Below are 20,107 nucleotides of genomic sequence, written 5' to 3' on the forward strand. Positions count from 1 at the left end.
TACTTGTTAAAGTATTTATTGATGTCCACCTACAAACTTATTGTCCATAGCTGCTACTTAAATAGTTAAGTTGGTGCTAACATATTATCAATTAGAAAACAATATTATACAATAAAAACAGTTGTCAGTAATGTTCTATAGTAAAGCTCTAAATTGTTTACTCATAAGTTAAAACATGTCCACTGAGACAAGTACAGGACAGTCATGATTGTTTAATTAATCATTAAAGCCAGGCCTTCAATTGCAGCTCTGGATTTGCACAGAGTAATGATACCTTACTCTGTTTGCATCAATACTGAGGACACAGCCCACACAGAGGATTTGTGCTTGCATTCTGTCTGAGCTCCACATGTTGATCGACCCCATATGGTGTGAGCTGGAAAGTTGCAGGTTAGAGCCATACAGGAAAGTCGATGGCTTAGAAGCAGGCTACAGCAAGCATAAACCTGACACATTACAATGATCTGCGCTGAATATGAAGACTGTCATACAAACCGAAGGCATAGACCAAATCAAATGTCTTTCATCAAATGATTCAGATTAAAACATGAACCATAACACCAGTAGTTTCTGCACATTCACATACTGTGAATTCATATGCTGTCCTAGAAAATTGCTTTTTTGGTTGTTGTTTTTTCTCTGAATATTTGTTTAAATACGGTAATTTTTTCTGACCATGTCAGACTTTTTATGCTGATTATCGATGTGGTTGCAGCCTGTAATTTGAGTGGCAGCAGACAGAAATAATTATGAGGCTCACAAACGATCTCTGATTAGACCATAGTCTGTGAACTGAATTATCCACTGTGTCATAGTTGAAACAGCCGGTGAGACTGAATGTTTACGAACTGTTGTGGTTTTGAAGGGTAAGGGTAAACGTGGGTGCTGTTGTTTCCTCCCTTTGCCACTCACTGTCATCCAGGGATGCTCTTGATTTGAGCAGGGATTTCCACCTCCCTAAACAGCACATCTCTCATCTTCTCACTCATAAATCTTCTTACTCTGCCCACCTCAAGGCGCCCTTGGTATTTGACTCTGTCAGTGTGTTTGTTCTCTATCAAATGAAAACAGCAACCAGAGCTTTTTTTTTTTTTTTAATGGCATCAAGCTGTAAGGAGATGTGTGCACTTCCTGTGGATGCCACACTGGCTTTCAAGCAAAGAGATATTATAATACTTAGTCTTTTAAGTAATATGAATGAGGACTTTGTGAGAGAAAATAAGTCTGGCTTTAAAAAAATGCTTTTCTTCTCTAATGAATTAATTGATTTAATGAATGCATTCATGCAGGGACCTGTTAAAGTATACAGTTTATTCAACAACAAAAAACATTAACTTATTTGTTACTGTGTCATTTTCCTCTAATTAACTTATAGCTCATTCTCTGTGGAAAAAAATAACTGTTGTGCTAATAATTTCAAACTCTGCCAAATCAGTAATTGCCTTTTAGTTTCAGTTAATGGGGAACTGAATTTCTGTTTTGTTTTCTTTTTTCCCTCTGTATTCTGTCCCTTAATTCCTGTCCTTAACAGATTTGCTGTTTTCATTTTTAATTAATAATCCTCTCTCCCATGTACCATCCCTTCATGTTCTCCTCCTTACCTTGCAGCATCAGGCTCTCACTTTGCCGTGCTTTTGGTTCAATGTTTTCTCCTGGCAGAAAATCTCTTTTCACTATTTATATGCAGGTAAACCATGCAGTGCTCCTCATGTACAGTATGTCAATTGTTCCCTTGCAGCAGGTTAATGATAATGAAAGGTCAAACTTTAGTCCTACCACAGTGGACAGACTGTCCAGTCATACAAACAAATCCCTCTGTCACTAAATCCAGATGTTGAGTACCATGTCAGAATATGTGTGGTGAAGTTTGGACTACTTAATATGTGCTATGTGACATCAGCCTACCTTCTTCACTCCTACAGTTTGCATCTTTATGCCTGTTAGCCTCTCTTTCCTTCTCTTCCCATCTGCACATCCATTTTGACCCACAATTGTTCGTCTATTTTTGGGATTGTCTGATTAGGACCCAGATGTGCAGACTGTGACTGGCTGCGGCAGAGGATTGTGGAGTGGGGAAGCGTTGGACTGAACGGGGGGGAGGGGTTATAATCTGCTTGCCAGTAGGTTGTAATCAGGCTCCGGGTAGGACAAGAAGCGTGATTGGGGGGGAGTGGGGGCCCTCTTGTTAAGATGGCTCCTGCGCTGCCCAGGACAGGCTCATCCTAAAGCTCAGTATGTGAACACGTGTGTCTGGTGAACTGTTCACTGGGAGCGTGATTGCAACCTTTACCGTGCTGTCTGTGAGGTTAACCACACAGACAGACACAGAGGGGCAGCAAGGGGGTGGGGGAGAAACTAAAGAAGAGTAGGGGAGGAAGTCTCTGAAAGGGATTACACATCAGTAAAGTAATCCCCTTCTCTCTTACATTGTAAGCCACTAATGAATTTGATGATGTTGCAGGAATTCATTTCAGTTTCTGAGTTTCATCTTCACATTTACAATAACTACTAAAGTCAATTTTTTTTTACCACATAGTCATTCTTTCCACGTGTGATCGTTTAAAGTTAGAACATCAAATTAATTAAACAGAGAGACCCATAGAGACACACCACTAATGATTTTTAAGGAAAAAAAGAGACTGAAATTGAGATTGACAATGATTGCACTCCTTCCAACCAGAATGGGAACAATGCAAATAGCACAGTCTGTCTCAACATACTATAAACTTAGCTGTGTTTGTGTGTTTGTGTCCCTTTCCCCCCCCTCTCATGTATGACAATACGATTGTTCAGTCTGACGTCACTAGCCGTGTCTGGGCCTAAACTCCGCTGCAGGTCCATATATCAAACGATCACTATGGCATTACTGAGAGTTGAAAAACTGTCTAAAGTCTTTCATCTTTAATAAAATGGTCAGCGTTCTGCTCTACCAGGTGTAACAATTGAGTTTAACATCCAGGCATCCATGAAAACGGAATTTATGACATTTAACGGAGTTAGAAGTTAGCAGGGAGTTAGCTCGCTAGCTTCTATCTAAATATAATATAGCATGTCCTGACTGCGGGGTTTTGGAAACAAATTAAAACGTACAGCTCTGTTATCACTTCCAACATAAATGAAGACAAAACTAAACAGCAGTGACGTTTGTAGGGTTACTGAAGTTTGGCTAGCTGGTATATAATGATGTGCTACGTGACCGCTAGCGACACAGCTATGTTAGCATAATATAAACAAGCTAACTTTTTTTTCCACTCGATAAAAGTTAACGTGAGTGTTCTCGGTGGTCAGGAACAAATGTAATCGCATGGCAGGATGCTGTAAAAGGACCAAACTTCAGCCAGGAGAACAACTGAGATAATCCATCCACAATATGAGGTTAGTCATTCATATACTGCTGCATGGGCTGGGCTGTAGCTACATCCTAAGGTTTTAAAAACTGAGCTTAAATAAATGATTAGCGGTAATAAAAGCCGAGGGAGGTCAACAGTGATCACTGACTGTTTTAGGAGCTTTTTGAGATCAAATAGAAGAAAATACATAACATTAAACATGTTAACAACACAAAAGCCATATTAAACGCAGACTACTTTAAGCCCGGAAGTAGGATTCGTCGTGTCATCACTGAACAACCGGATAGTGAATGGATAAATGTATATGGAGCACACAGGATTCCCTGGATTCACAGATTCTCAACTGTTGTTTTGTAATCCTTAAATACATGAATAAATATTAATTACATGAGTAAACACATAAATAAATGTCTGGGAAATAAATCTTTAGAACTGTTAGTTTTATTTTCTGCCGCTGCTGTTGGTTGGTGTGAAATGCAATCTGGGACGCACTGCTGTGCCAAATTCGCACAGAGACACTGCCCGAACTACAACCACACCCCATTCGTTTGCATAATGCATGATTAGAAAAAAGAAGCTTCAGGAAATAAAAGTCTGCAGTTGCTCTAAATGACACCACGTAGTTATAATAAAAACAGCATGAAAAATATGTTGAGCTTCACTGTAAAGACTTGTTGAACTGGAGTATATATGCGTGAAAAAGCAAGACAACGATGCTAAGAGCATTAGTGAATACATCTGAAATCAGTTTCCCACTGATGGTGTTTGCTCATTAAAAACTGCACTGAAAAGCAGATGGCAAGTCAGAATTTTCTGTATGTAAAATGAAGCATATCTACCTGAAAACAGTGCATCGTGCAGTGGTGTAAAGCTTTATCTTGTTACAACTGATGTGTGTTTTTAAAGCTAAATGTTGGTTCTAAACTCAGGGCTTTTTGACTATTTGACTATTAACAAATATAACAGCACATAATTTGAATCAAGGCATTGATTGTAAAATATTAATTGATCTTATAGATTACCGTTTAGCATCAAGAGCCAATTTAGGCTTTGATAGCGAGCCTTTGTGGACAACTGTCCTTAACCCTATAAGATATAACACAGAATTCTCATCTGCATATGCAGCCATTTCCCGGCAGACATGTAAGGAACTAGATAGCTACCCTCTGCCCTCTGACCATCTTTTTCGAAGCCCAACTGGACCTGTTTCAGAATTCCCCACTGGACATGGATCTGTGCAAAATAAACTCCGCCAATCCAACTGGGAAATTAAAACCGTGTCCATGTTTGCTCTGTCTCTACTCATCCCTGCCCTGGGCTCTCTGCCACCCCAGGGATTAGTCATGACTCTAACCTCCAACCTTGAAGTTTTTCTAAATGGATTTTGGTCAAACCGGAGATCAGCCGACATTCCTCCCTCAGAGAGCCTACTGGTGTTGTGTCTGAAAGATGAGGGGGGGGGAAAAAATATGGAAAATACAAGAAATTATGTCATCAAGATTTTCCTGTCAGAATAACTTTCCATAGGCTGTGTTAGACATTTTCTTATCATCACACAGAGCCTGATATTTATATGAAAGTGGGGAAGCGTTCATGATTATGTACGGACATATGGTACAAGTCATTTTATGATAAGAGAAGCTTTGTGTTGAGTTGGCTGTTTGCCATCCATCTACAGGATGAGAGATGAGTTCCAACTTTCCTCTCTTTTGCTTTTGCCCCTTCTCATTCACCCCCCGTCCCTTTTTTGATCCCATGCCTATTTTGACAGTTTTTAATGAGTGCCAACATCTAGAGAGGGCAAATACAGTTCACTCCAGTTTGTGAAACCATTTGCATTTCTTAGTTATTTAAATAAGATACTTCTTATCCTTTGTAGGTTTGTTGCAAATGTCTACGGTATTGATTGAGACAGCACGGCCCTCCTGGACCACATGCTTGTTAGGTTAGTTGCCCTTTAAAGTCTGTTTTCTGAGATATCCACTCCCTTGGAGCAGCAGTTTGATTTATTGGTTGCTAAAAAGCTGCATTTGGAGATGAAGCCACGGGAAAGCACAGGCTGTTGGAGGGGTGGCAGGTAAAAAATGCCTTCTGAAACTATATGTCAGTGAGCAAAATTCATATCATTATAGGTATGGTGCTCCAGCGATGTAGTAAGCTGCCTTAAAAAGGCTTGAATTGCTTAAAAGATTGTCAGAAGACCGTCTGATTATTAAAATAACATTGAAAGAAATGTGTACAGGAGAAAAACATACTACGTATATACTATGTCTAGTATTATCTACTTGTAGTACGAGGAGTGCAGACATTCCCTTAACAAGCCCTAAATAATCCAGTGTGCCATCATGAATTTTAACTTTGATTTATTTAACCATTATGACTATTTAAAAATCCTGAAAAGTTAAGCAGATGGTGTTTGTTCAGATAAAACCTATAATCTCATATTTCATGACTTTTCATAGCATGGCTTTATTTATCATATAGTGAATTTTGGGTAGTGGGGGGGTTACCACTTATATCTGTAACTGTCTTTTTGGAATCTTTTATGACCCTTATTGAAATCTGTATAAAATACTATGCTCAGCATTTGCAGCATACCTGGTTGCCTAGTAACAGATATTGTTTACACATATCTTGGTTTAAAGACTGCATAAGCCAGAGCTGATAAGTGAATATATTGGGGATTGTAGTTAGATTTAAATAATTACTGCAGGGCTGAAGGGGTCGCTGATGGGATGTTGTGACAGTGAAGAGCAGGGCAGAGTGTGTGACAGGTCGAGTGGAGAACCAGGCAGGTTGCTAGCGGGGGAACCATAGCTGAACTGAGCAGAGAGCCCAGTGTAGTGTACTAATCCAAGCAAATAAAGAGTGAAATGTGGCTGCAAACTGGGGCGGACCAGTGTGGACACTCAATGAGAGAGAAGTTGCAAGTCCAGTGTAGAGGAGGCAGATGTGGATGAGAAGACAAACTTGAACTCTTCTACTTAACAAAAAAAAAATAGCAGGGTGGTGCAGTGGTGAGCGCTGTCGCCTCACAGCAAGAAGGTCCTGAGTTCAAATCCAGTCAGAGGCCTTTCTGGTTAGAGTCCGCATGTTTTTCCCGTGACTATGCGGTTCTCCCCCGGTCTACCACCAATCTCAGTGGTGATTCTAAATTAACTATAGGTGTGGATTTAAACACGGATGGTTGTCTCTTGACAAATTGGTGCCCTGTCCAAAAATTACATCCACTTTTACTTTTCCATAACATTCTTCTTTTACAGCAGTAGTGTTGCTGTGACCTTTATGATATGTCATCAAAACAATATAAAACAACTGTAAAACTAAAAGCTCTAAAACCTAATGTTGAACATTGATTTCTGTCAAAGCTTACAAAAAATAGTTATTTAAAAAATGACTTCTTTGCTCTCACTGCTGCTGTTGCAGGATGGCATTAAAATCTAGGTGATTTAAAGTGCTGGTGGTCCTGGTTTTAAAATACAAAAATGTCAGGCTCAAAGCACTTAATGTTTTCATTTACATTGTCTGAAGAATTCTCAACGCTCTGCTCCTTTGTTAAATGTTATCTTCTAGCTGGGAAAGGACTTTTTTGTTCAATTTCAAGCATTTTGCAAGTTGATTGAGGCTTGCTTGCAATCATTTTTTTCCAACTGACTTTAAGACGAGCAGTAATCATTTCGTAATTGAAGTTTTACGGCTTTGAGTCAACATTGTTAGGTTGATTAGTGAGAAGATCTCTTTAGGTGAGAGCAAATTACCCCAAGGTCAAAATTAGAAGATTTTGATTGTCTGTGGATTACACTTCTGAAGTGTACAGTGCCCCAGTTTCCTTCAGTGATTGAATGCTGTTTGCTGCATTTGTCTCATCTTTATGAATCTTAAAACTCCATAGCCACCCAATAATCATTTCATTTGGAAAGCAGATTTTTGAGTCATGATTTTTTTTCTTGTTAGATTTACTGATATAACCTCTTACTGTTACCTGTTAATAAAAAATGATGATGAGAGCAATAACACAAATTAAAATGTACAGTTCTTTCATCGAAATAAGAATTTGCAGTGCTACATCGGTATGTCAACCAGCCAAACCTACCTAATCCTGTTTTTGACTGTTGGTCTGCTGAATTGCCAGTGAATACTTATTATATTCAAAATAGGTGTAAATCATCATATCAGTAAATCTGTGAATTAACTTTAGAAACAAAATTAATACTTTGTGTCTCTTGGCGTAGCTTCAGTGTAGGCCATTATGCCTTTTGTACATAAAATTTTTCAACACAGCATGAGAGGTGGGAACAAATATGTCTGCACTTTGTCCATCTCGGGAGCTTAAGCTGATTCTGATTGCATTATTCAGTGCTGCTTAAAGCACTTTTCAGTCTTTCTTTACAACATCTACACCACAAATCAAGTGAATGAAGTGGAGTATGCTGTTTTCACACAATCTTTACACATGAAATTTCCATGCCAGCATGTGTGGTTGTGCATACAGCATGACATCGTTACTGCACATTCTCTTGAAATTTTCTCACAACTATTCCTGATGGTGTGACTCAAACATCCCACTTTCTTTACTTTACCTGTACATAGAGAAGTGAAGCTGATAAACAGAAGTGGAGCTAAAAAAAAACAGTCGTTTCATCTACTGACGTATGACACTACATCACTGACTTCCTCATTCACTTTCGATTTGTATTGGCCGTTGCCTACAGCTCTTTTCAATGTGTGTGCTGCTTTGATATTGGTGCATACCAAGTCACCAGCCTTTTTGAATTGCAACCACGACATTGTACCCAAAAATAAGTGTTATAGGAGGCATAGGCTTTCTATTATTAAATCTGGTTAAAAATACACAAAGACTGCCTAAGAGCGTTAACTGACTTCAGATATCAGATCTCATGCTGCTGCCTATCGCTCTTTTTCAGCTTTGCAATCAACTGTATTGTTTGCTCCAACTTTTCTGCTCTGTTTTGCTTTTGAATTGTTTCCTATTTTTATTGCTTGAATGGTCTTCATAAGATAGACACAACATTCACAGCTTGCAGAATATTTACACTTTGATCCTTATCTGTTTTCTTCCCTATAGCTGTACAGGTCACATATGTGTAGCGTCATGTCGCTCCTGTATACCATCCTCTTTTTTTTCTCTCCATAGTATTGCATAAAAACTTGCCCTTTCCTTGCAGTGTAAAACAGACTTCCTTCTGCACACACACACACACACACACAAAAAAATGTTTTCTATTCTCTACTTTTAGGATGGGGGCAGGTCAGATTGTTAGATGAATGCATAAGTAGTTTTCTGATGGTGTTTACTTATTTTCTATATTTGTGTTTGTTATGGTCTGCCCATTTTACCCTGCATTATTATTTTGAATGCCGCAGGAAAGCACAGACTGGGGATTTTTGGTGATGCCTTTTAGCATATTCTTTTACAAATCCAAAGAGCCACAGTAAAGTGAATTGGCCAGAAAATGTCTTTTATATTCTTTCATTCTGCTGGGAGGATTTTTCGATGGGAGGAAAGCCTGATGTAAAGCGTCATTAGAAAATATCACCCGCTGCTAAAAGGTGTAAATGTGGCAAGAAGTTGGGATCATTTCCATTTTGTAGTGAACACGACAGTGAGCACACTTTGCTGCTTTGGGTTTGTGTGTGTTTGTATTCGTATCCATTTGAGTGCAGCATTACGGTTGTGCTTTGATCGCAACATAGGAAAGTTATCACTGCAAATGGAGGTGCTATTCTTTATCTCTGCTTGGTTCTGCCTTTTGTCTTCAAACCAGACTCTTCACATCTTTTCTCTCCCACTGCCGCAACTACCACTTAAAGCTACACACACACGCGCGCGCTCACACGGCCGTGCACCCGGCTAAACACTGCTCGAACACACATATGCAAAACTAACAAAACAGACTGCCTGTGATCCCTTAAAGAGCTTCTCAAAATGAGTGCAAGTAACTTTTATTATGCGCGCTTGCACACACATGCATACACATGCATACACACGCATGCACGCGGTCACACTCTTCTACTTCTACTTCACACAGAGTATATTCTCTCAGAGCAGATTTGCATACTGATTTTGATGTTGCTTGTTGTTTATGTCTCAGATTGCGTGGTGTGACCCAGTTGCTCTGTTCATTTTGTCGCTATTAAAGGAAATCCTATTTTTTCAGCCGAAAGGTGCAGGTTTCCTAATTGCTATAAACTCATGGAACTTTAAAATTAGACGTCAGTACATCTCGTGAATTAGCTGTGCAACATCGGGATGGTTTAATAACTGTGAGGAATTTTAGATTAGAAAATGTAGTCTATGCCTTTTAACATAGTGTCTCTTACTGACAATAGATCTTCACTTTGACAGTAAAGGACCAAAGCAAAGATGTTTTACATGGATGCAAATTCTAGCCCCAGATAAAACGTTAATAAAATTTAGATTAGAGAGAACAAGAAACTGAAAATGCGGTTATTTGCATAAAATATCCCCTCTTCTAGCCTCAGATTTTCATTGCTATTTAATTGCTAATTATTGTGTGTATCTACAGTTTGCAAACGGCCATAATTTTTTTTTTAAAAATGCAACAACATCACATTCAGGTTTTTATCACTGATTAATGTGCTCTTTCAAACCACGGCATTAGTAAAGGCTCATGGGTATGCATATTTAATAAGAAAACTATCCTGGCAACAGGTGCATAGTTGCACAACTGAAGTCAAGCAGAAGGTGGGTGTGAAACATTAGAGTGCTGACTGTTGATGTGGTGTCATTATTTCCATCTCTGATTACATGTAATGTCAGACGACACCACCTGAAAGCAAGCTGCTTCAGATTCAATGAATAACAAGATGGAGGCCATTTAAAAGAAGGATAGAAAGATGTTTTGAGTAACTAGTAAAAGGGTTCTGCTAACCTTCTTTTTCTCTTTCACAAGCACAGAATTTATACTTTAACTTGATTTCATTTTTCCTGCATACAACATTTCTCAAAACAGTCAGCTGCTGGCAGAAAGAATAGATCGACTGGCCATTTCTCCAAAAACTGTGTGGGGTTTGCTAACACCCACAATTTTGAGAGGTCTCTTGAGTTTATATGCCATTAAACTGCCTCTCTTCAGCCCTGTTTTCTAATATCTCTTCCTATTTTATGATGATATTTTTTCTCTTTCTTCCTAAAATCAGAGTTGTTAACAGTTTCATGCTTGTTTTCCTCTCATGCTTCTGCTCTGCTTCCCTCTGGTTACACTAACCTCTGACTTCTTCAGACTGGCACTATGAGGGTAAGAGGGCAATCATCTGTTGTCTGTTTTCCTTTTGTATTTTAACATTCCCATATTCTCCCTTTTTGCCATTTCTCTCTACCTCTTCTATGAATGACATTTAATCCTGAACTTTCCTTACATTGGCTGTGGAGAGTGTTGCCTTGCAGCACCTATTCATCTGGGCTAGACGTTTTCCTTTCTCCTGTCTCCACCTCTCCTGCTGCCCCATCTGCTGTTGTCTGTCAAGCTGCCATTACCTGTGTCCCATGTGCTCGTACCATCTAGCTGCTGTGACCTCCATCTGTGAAGCCATTCTCGTCAGTGCTCTGCTTATGATGTTGCCACATGCTTTCACCACCCTGCTTGTCTGGTGTCACTATCGCACAGTCCATTGCTGCTGATGGTTCTGTGGCAGCAGTCATTGATGCCACCTGTTGTAAAATGATACATCAGCATGACAGCATCTGTGTGACACTGAGAGAAAATGTTGACATTCATTTCCTTAGAGCTGCGAAATATGAACAGTGTCAGGTTTTTTTTTTTTATCAATTAATTTGCAATTTTAGCATAATTCTGTGACATACCATATATGAGCACTTTATTTATGATTACTACTGTGACTACTGTACATGTAAATGTAGTGCTGTCACTAGGAGTGATGATACCACCGTAATTTCAGCATTTATTTTTCTTCATGAAATCTAAATCTTTAGACATTATTTGAAAATATAATACACTGCTCAAAAAAAGTTAAAGGAACACTTTGAAAACACATCAGATTACAGTAGGCAAAACAAATCATGCTGGATATCTGTACTGATACGCACTGGGTAATGTGTGCTGTCATGAAACTTATCAACCTCACAGGGCTGAAAAAGTGAAAAAAACGGTGTTCTGTCAAAATTTAATTAGATTAACTTAAACATGCCCCCCTATTCTATATAGAACTGCAGGGTTTGAGCACAGCGCCCACTAGAGGATGTGAGGCCCTCAGACCAGCCCTCAGAGAATCATACCAGTGGCCTGCTGGAGTGCTAATTTTGTAGTGCTCATCCTCTGCAAAGGAGCAGATACTGGTCATGCAGAAGGGTTAAGGACCTTCTAGGGCCTGTCCACCTCTCCTGTCTCTTAGAATCTCTTGTTGGAGTTGGACTACCTGTGCAACCTCTATAGGGTCCAGGTATTGCCTCATGCTAACAGTAGTGACACTGACCCTAGCCAAATTGAAAATTAGTTAAAATACAGTTAAAAGATGAGGAGGGGAAAATGCCTCCCCCTTTAAAAACATTCCCATTTTGGGGTTTGTCTCATTGTTGCCCCTCTAGTGCACCTGTTGTTAATGTCATTAACACTAAAGCTGCTGAAACTGATTAACAACCCCCTCTGCTACTTAACTGATTAAGTTAACTGATTGAGTTGATGATGGTAAATGGTAAATGGCCTGTATTTGTATAGCGCTTTACTAGTCCCCAAGGACCCCAAAGCGCTTTACACATCCAGTCATCCACCCATTCATACACACATTCACACACTGGTGATGATGAAGTAAATTAAACTGATTAAGTGTTCCTTGAATGTTTTTTTTTTGTTTGTTTGTTTGTTTGTTCTTTTGAGCAGTGTATATATGAAATTATTATATTCCCAGTTTGGTAAGATTGCTATCTCTGCTTTAGGTGTTCACTATTGTTCTTTATCATTGTGTCATTCTGGTGATGTAACCAGAATTAAATGAATATCATATGCAGACATAGTTTTTAATTTTTTTTTCTTGCAAACGCAGAGTGTAAGCTGTCCCGGCCTGGTCCCCCTGCAACCATAGTCACTGTTGACGAGGAGAGCCCAAATGGTACGTGCCAGTTTCACGCCTATGTTTCTGTCTGTATTCCCACGTCACAATGTATTCCAATGTATGGTAATTGCTACTGCACTTAAACGTTGTGTATTGCACTGTTGGGATTTGATACAGAGTGTTTTTTGTCATGAATACATAGATTGGTACTTATATAGCGCAAGCTAAATAAGCCTCATTCAGCCAGTCATACACTCAAGCACTATTTTCTATGCCAAAGTGCTTTTATTATAATATAATTTTTCATCTAGTGTGGACTTGTAGTTTATGGTAAATGGTTCTTATATAGTGCTTTTCTACTCAATCTGAGCACTCAAAGTGCTTTACACAACTTGTACATTGACCCAAGCACTTCCCATCTAAAATTCACACATGCATTCATACTTTGATGGATGCATCGGAGTATGAATGCAGGGTTAGTAGCTTTCCCAAGGACATTTGGCACGTAGACTGGAGCAGACTGGGATCGAACTGCCAACTTTCCAGTTAGTAGGTGGCCTGCTCTACCACATGAGCTACAGCCACAGTTGATGGCACTCGATACTGATAGTTGGTTATAAGAGATGTTATGTCTAAGATGTCATAATTTTGATTGTGCTTTAAATTAAAGATCGGTTCCCTGCGTTTTCGATGTGTACATTGGTACTGTTCTCCCAGGGTGAATCAGAAATATGCCTGTGTGTGTGCATCTGAATGAATACAGATGGTGTTTGGCATACAGACGTGATGTGGGGCTCCATTAATGAGTTGTATGCTCCCTGCGCAGGTTGTATTTGGTATAGCTGTGCTTCAGCAGTACACAAATCACTGAACCATAGATCAGACATGCAGCGTTTGAGTGGGTCAGGTGAAACTGCTCAGCTCCTCCCCTTCTTTTCTCCCTTCATCTTCTCTCTGGCCTCTCCGTTAACCGTTTCTACGTTATAGCAGTCTCTGTTTTTTTGTGAGTGTTTGCCGTCTGGATTTTGCTGATGATGAGTATGTCTTTACATGTAAATATGTGCCTGCATGTGATAACTGTTACTTGGGAGGTGCTATATGTTCACTGAGGGAATGAGAAATGCTTTTCCCTAAATGGAGCAGGTGTGTCTTTGTCTCACTCATCTCTCCCTGCAGATATTAGTACTGCAGGTTAACAGAGTTTAATGAGCAGCTCTCAGTACAGATGGCATCCAGAGTTTATTTATACAGTCAAAATACAATTTCACAGATGCTCCACTTACAGAGTACACTGTATGCACTCTGGGCACTGTTTTTTTTTGTTTTTGTTTTTGTTGTTTTTTTATTGCCTGTGTATCTTACAGAAAGGAATCACATGTTCATAAATGCATGCACATAATGTGAATATTTGTATCCCGAGAGTACAAATGACTGTCTCTGTGTCAGATCAGGTCACCTATTCATCAGTGCAATAAAAAAACAATTCAGGCCGTCATAGTGTCTCACGTACTCCTTCCTGTGTGTGTGTGTGTGTGTGTGTGTGTGTGTGTGTGTGTGCAGCTGTGATTTGGGGCTTTGATCGATTGCTGGGGGAATTTGTGAGATGGAGGTAGCCAAGCCTGTATCCGAAAGCCTCTCTCGCCCCACATGTGCCTATGCACTGTGTGAGGGATTTGCACTAATCTTCCTCATAAAGCTCTCATTTACCTGGGATATGGGTCTCTTCTGGCTCCACCATCCTTTTATTTATCTCTCTGTGATGAAACAGGCAGAGCCCATCCTCACCATAATGGAATGTAAAACAGGAAACCTGCCGTTATTGACCAAAGCAATTATCCATCTAAATGTGTTTCATTTCTTCTCTTCTGTCACACAGAAACCATACAAATGGCACATAATAAGATCCCATCTCTTCGGAGCATTTGCCTTTACATTCATTCATGTGTGTGAATGGGAAAGCAAACAACATAATCACTCTTCTGTCTGGCTTTGTTTGGTCAGGGTCAGAAAAGATAGACAAACAAATAAATATATAATCCTCTTCCCCCTGCCTTCTCAGAAGAACAAATTTGATCGGAGGCAGAAGAGCCAAGAAAGTATACGGTTCCCCGTGGAGGAGGTGTGCTGCTCAGAAACATAATAACATTTGCAACTGTCAAAGCGCTGTATCAGGAGTTGTTCATTTATTGATTGTCTGTGAAGATTTATATTTGACTCAGCTAAGAGGATAGTACTTGGTATGGACGTTGTGAAAGAAGTACATTTTCTTGTCCTTTTTCATTTCGGTTTGCTTTTTTTTTTTCTTTCCTTTTTGTGCTTGGAGGTTCTTATTTTAGAAAAAGGAGAGAAATCAGGAGCGGATAGCAGCACAGTTGCTCAAATGAAGCATAACATGTTTAATTTATCTGAGCTGTTGCTTCTGCAGATCCACTGACAGGTGCCAGGCGCAACACATAAAGTCTCACTCACTCCATGAGTCGATCACAATTGGGAAGACAAAGCTTGTTTTCTATAGGCTCCTTTGCTTATTCAGCCCATGGGCTTAATCCAAAAGCATTTAATCAGATTGGAGAGATTTCTATCTCATTGTTTAGGGGCAGCTGCATATGTGGAGAGAGAAAAGAATCGAGTAGAGAGAGAGCTTCCTGCAACAGCAGCGAGGAATCGGAGTATCCATAAATAAGTATGCTCTCTCTGAACTTGGCTCTGTAAATTCACGATTTGTATCAACTGTTGCCCTGAAGCGTGTGAATATCCCGTTAACCCCCCTGTTTATCGAGCAGTTTACGTAGTTTAGGAAATCATAAATGAGTGTTACTGAAGGGCTTTCATAAAGGGAAGTCAATCTAGCAAAATGAAATGCAGTGTGCTGCTAAGGTAGATCCAGTCTGAACTGTGATAAGTAGTTGCATTTTGATCAGTGCTGACAGGCACTAACACAATCAAAGTAAAAATCCTCCACAGACACTTCAAGTTGTTACTTATTTGGTTATCATGTAAAGATTTTTATTTGTTTTTATTGCAAGTTATTGTTAATTTGCATATTTTGTCAAAAGAAAATCTATACCTATATATAAAGTATGCTCCACGCTATTACTTAAAAGCTTATTTACTGTTGTTTGATTTTTGGCATTGCTTAATTTTTCAGTAATTTCAAGTAAACATATTTTTATGATGAAATCAGCTGCAATATCGCAGGTTCTTTACCTTGCAATATAAACTGCCTTGAAGCAACTGTTGTTGTGATTTGGTGCTTCAATTCATTGAATTGAATTTCACCCCATTCTAAGATAGCTAAAATGAGCACAAAATCAACCAGTGCAGAGATATAATCTCTCCAGCATGTGCTGGGTCATCCCTGGGGCCTCCTCCAGGACATGCCCAGAACTCCTAAACGACCATGCTCCTCACGCTGTCTGAAGGAGAGCCCAATACATTTTGGAGGAAGTTTATTTCTGCCGCTTGAGAGAGTAGGTACAAAGCTAGACCTGTAAATTGACACCTTCACTTTCACGTCCAGCTGTGTATTCACCACAACAGACAGCGTACAGTGTCCATATTACAGCAGACGCTGCTCCAATATGTCTTTAACCTCCTTTCTTCCCTCACTCATGAACAGCACCCCAACATACTCCTTCACCTGGGGCAGCAACTTGTTCCCGACCTGACCTGGCTGAGAACCATGGCCTCAAACTTGGAGTTGCTAATTCTTATTCCAGACACCATCCCAGTACAAGCTGCAAAAAGCAGAGATGAGATTCTGAGATCCTCAAATTTGACATCGTCAAATTTTTAGGCGGCACCTAAAAATTCTGTCCATAAATATTATGGCTAGAATCTTTGACAAAGGGCAGCCCTGGTGGAGACTGGCACCCAATAAGAATGAGTCTGACTTGTGCCTGACAATGTGACTTGCCTTTACCTGAAACAACAAAAAGCAACAAAAAGCTACAGACACACTATATGCACTATACGTGCTATGCTCACGGCATGTTGTAATGTGACAGGAGAAGCAAACAGTTTCTACCTCCCACCTTTGTTTTCAGGACCAAAGGTAACCTCTTTTTTGAGTAGATTTTCCGGCCGATCATTGGGCAGTCACATCAGCAGATAGTGTTTTCCTCACTCCCAGGAGGGTTATTGCTGCTTGGATTGGGGCTTGAGGTGTAGGAACTCTAGTTCCCGTTTCATGTGTGGCACAATCTGGAAATGTCTCCACTCTTTCAGGTAAAAAAACAGCGATGTCTCTAATGTTCCAGTCTGGGAATTTGCCCATGTAGATGATAACAGAGGCTTTTCCCTTCAAAATGAATGAATGAAGTGTCATTGATACTGTTATCTTATTTTCATTGATACTGTATAATTTAATGTTTGACCCAAAAGGTTTTGGTAAACAGTAATTGCATATATATATATATTTCCTTTTATTTTTGGTTTTATTTTCGTTTTTTTTCGTCCCGTGGGACGCCAAAATATTTTTTGCAAAGGACCAATGAAGGCAAAATTTAAAACGGTGACATAATTAGGAACAAACTGAATTAGCCAGTTGACAGGATGAGGGTTAGGATACACTAAATGACAGAGAAATTCCACAGGTGCATCTGGCACTATTACTTCTGTGCTGCCATACTGTTAAGAGAGAGAGAGAGACTGGGGAGTTTACTTCCTAGTATATCGGGATAGACACCATATGTTGCTGGGAAAACACCAAGTTCTGGTTAATTTTGTCTGTATATGTTGCTGAATGAGCTAACCTACTGTAATTATTCAATACAAAGAGTACTAATATTAGCTGATCAACTACATGTAGATGTTATTAAGTCTAAAAAATTGCCTGGTTTTCTTTCACTTTTTGTTGTTATAGATGCACTTTTTTTAAACCTCTTTATTTCTACTCTAATTATATTTAAAAGAAAAAAATATTATGTTCTGACCCAGAGGGCCAAGGGGCTTGCATTGTGGTGAGTGTATTGCAAATCCTGGGGCGAGGTCTAGCTTAAATTCGTAGCCACTGAGATATACCTTGACTTACACTAATTGTTATGACAAGGCCGTCTTATTAACAAACTGTTAACAATATAATATATAATGCCATGCAAACTGAATAACTAACTTTCTTTAGTTTCATGAGGTTCATGTTATTTTAATAAGACAATTCATAAAATGTTCCTTCCTCCGTTTCTTCACACTTGTCTCTGAACTTGCATCACATTGAGTGAATACAGCACTAGAGTCTGTATGAAGATGAGTGAGTCACTTAAAACTTGTGGAGCACTTCAGCTGTTTTCTCTGGTTTGTTGTCAAGTCCTTCCCCTCGCTGCTTCATTGGTGTGTTGGGTTTTAAGACCCACGATAACTAGCACAGCGTAACCTTGACATGGAATTAAAAGATTTGAGAGAGCTGAACAAATGGCAAACACAATATGTGTCATTGCTGAATGTCTTTTTAAAGGTCTCTCAGCTCATCCGTGATGACTACTTCAGTGAGTGCTGAGTGGTGAAGGGTTTCCACGTGTGTAAAATACCAGGAGTATTCTGGTTATCTGGTATTCAAAGGGCTTGTAGGCATTTTTTAGTAAGTGTTAAATGTGTTATGTTTAAACAATTAATGAGATCCAGCGTACGTGTGTGTTTTTCTCAGCCACCGAGGACTCATTAATTTCTCTCCTTAAAGTGAACTCAATCCCTCAGACTGTGTGTCTCCACCAGGGTTGTCATTAGTTCAATCATCCTCTCAAGTTGCTTCATTCCTTTATATCAACATGTTGCATAGTTAGTCTGTTTCAAGGCTTTCCCTTTCTTTATGTCGACTTATTTCTTTTCTTTTTCTTTTTATGACACAATGACTAAAGATGCTTGCACTGGCTGGGAATTAAATGTGTACTTCAGATTAGGGATCAGTTTTTTCAATTAAAATTGAGCCACATTTGGTTGTAGCTGAAAAAAAAAAGTAATTTTATTCAATTAATTGCACCTGGAAGGCAGTAACATTCGTCTAAGGTTTGCCCAACAGTGGGGTTGGTGTCTGGTGAAACACCCCCAGGCATGTAACACTTTCTTTTGCTTCACTAAGACGAATCTTCAAACACCTTTTAGTCCTGAATGTGACTGGACTCAAACAATAGTAGCTGTCTGGAAGGGAGCAAATTGATGTGTGGGACTTTCAGCGCCACCCTGTACAAATTGCACAGGTATAATTTGTAAGTCTTGCTCCAAGTGTGTTGAAAACTTATTGATCCCAAGAGAAAGATGAGATCCTGCGTTCCACTATTGCCCTGAACTGAAACTGTCCCTGCAATGCTGGAGCTGCCTTTGAGATCAGTACTCTGGAAATATAATTGTTATGCTTGCATTTCAACAGTATAAATGGGAAAACAAAAAAGAGTTACTTATGGTTTCATCACTTAAGTGACAAGAAGATAAATCAAACTACTGCTATTCAGATGCAGAATGGTGCTTTATTTTGGCAGGGGCTGTCATTAAATTCACAAATACGATGAAAAAAGCAAACAAATAAGATTATAATGTGCTTTTCATAATAGCATTATGATTGTTGTTGTGCAGAGCATGCTTTTGTTAAATCAGTTTTCTCCTGACTTTAACAACTTCAGTTTCATTTTATATTCCACGCACACTTAGTTGGGCATAAAGGCTCATTTATGTAGTCAAATACTTGTTATTCCACCTTTTTTCATTATAAAGGAATATATGCACTACCATACTACTGCTGTGAAATCCATTCTATACCTACGAAAAATAAGCACAAAGTGATGAGAGATTATTGACAGATTTTACAGTATATTACCTGAGTCTAGTAAAACCTACCGTAGAACACATAGCTAAAGACTGCAAACCATCTGGCTTAGCAGTACATTTCAGAACAGAGAAGTTCAAACCTAAAAGACTGATAAGAATTTAACCTTTTCTTAGTTTTGAAATTCACCAGATTCAAGGGTGCCGAAAAAAGCATTTTCCTCCTGATTTCTGTCTTCTCTTTTGTATATTTGTCTTATACAAATACATTTTAATATTACACAAAGGTGACTGAGTAAATAGAAAATGCAGTTTTTAAATGATGACAAAGCTATCCAAACCTACCTATGCAGAGAAACGGTAAAATATAAAAGATTTCAACAAAGGATATATCATGCCACGATCTAAAGCAACTCAAGAACATGTGAGAAGCAAAGTTATTGACGTCAGTCAGTCTGGAAAGTCCAATTCTCAGGCTTTGGGAGTCCAGTGATTCACAGTGAACTTCCTAGGAAAAATACAGCAACAGTACTAGACGACTCATCAAGGGAGTCTCGAGGACTCATCTCAAATTTGCCAGAAAATATTGTGATGATCAAAAAAACCTTTGTGAAAATATTCTGTGGACTAAAGAGACAAAAGCGGAATTTTTTTAGCTCTGTTATATCTGACGTAAACCTTACGTCACAGCAAACATGTCAATCAAACATGGTGGTGGTACTGTGATGGTCTGGGGGCTGCTTTGCTCTGTCAGGACCCGGACGACTTGCCATAATTCCTGCCAGTTACCACAAATGCAGCTCTTGCTGCCACAACCAGTTATTAGGTTTAGTGTATGCAGTAGCTCACTACCCTCTACAGTACATTCACTTAATGCAACCTTAAAACTAACCCTAACCCTGGACTGCAGGGTTGTTTTTTGTCTTTGTGCTTGTGTAGTATTAGTCTGTTCC

The 20,107-nt window shown here is 39.2% G+C and overlaps 1 protein-coding gene across 2 annotated transcripts in view; it reads left to right on the plus strand.

Annotated features, from left to right (window-relative positions):
• LOC120714798 (protocadherin-15-like) overlaps positions 1-20,107 on the plus strand; it is a 224,120-nt gene that overhangs the window by 84,660 nt on the left and 119,353 nt on the right. For both annotated transcript variants that reach the window (XM_040001273.1, XM_040001274.1), the window contains exons 3-4: positions 10,616-10,630; positions 12,393-12,458. In XM_040001273.1, the coding sequence (XP_039857207.1) occupies positions 10,616-10,630; positions 12,393-12,458 (81 nt within the window). The remainder of the gene's footprint in view (positions 1-10,615; positions 10,631-12,392; positions 12,459-20,107) is intronic.

The sequence above is a fragment of the Simochromis diagramma genome, unplaced genomic scaffold, assembly GCF_900408965.1.
Source record: "Simochromis diagramma unplaced genomic scaffold, fSimDia1.1 OVJJ01000421.1, whole genome shotgun sequence".
In the NCBI taxonomy this organism is placed as follows: domain Eukaryota; kingdom Metazoa; phylum Chordata; class Actinopteri; order Cichliformes; family Cichlidae; genus Simochromis; species Simochromis diagramma.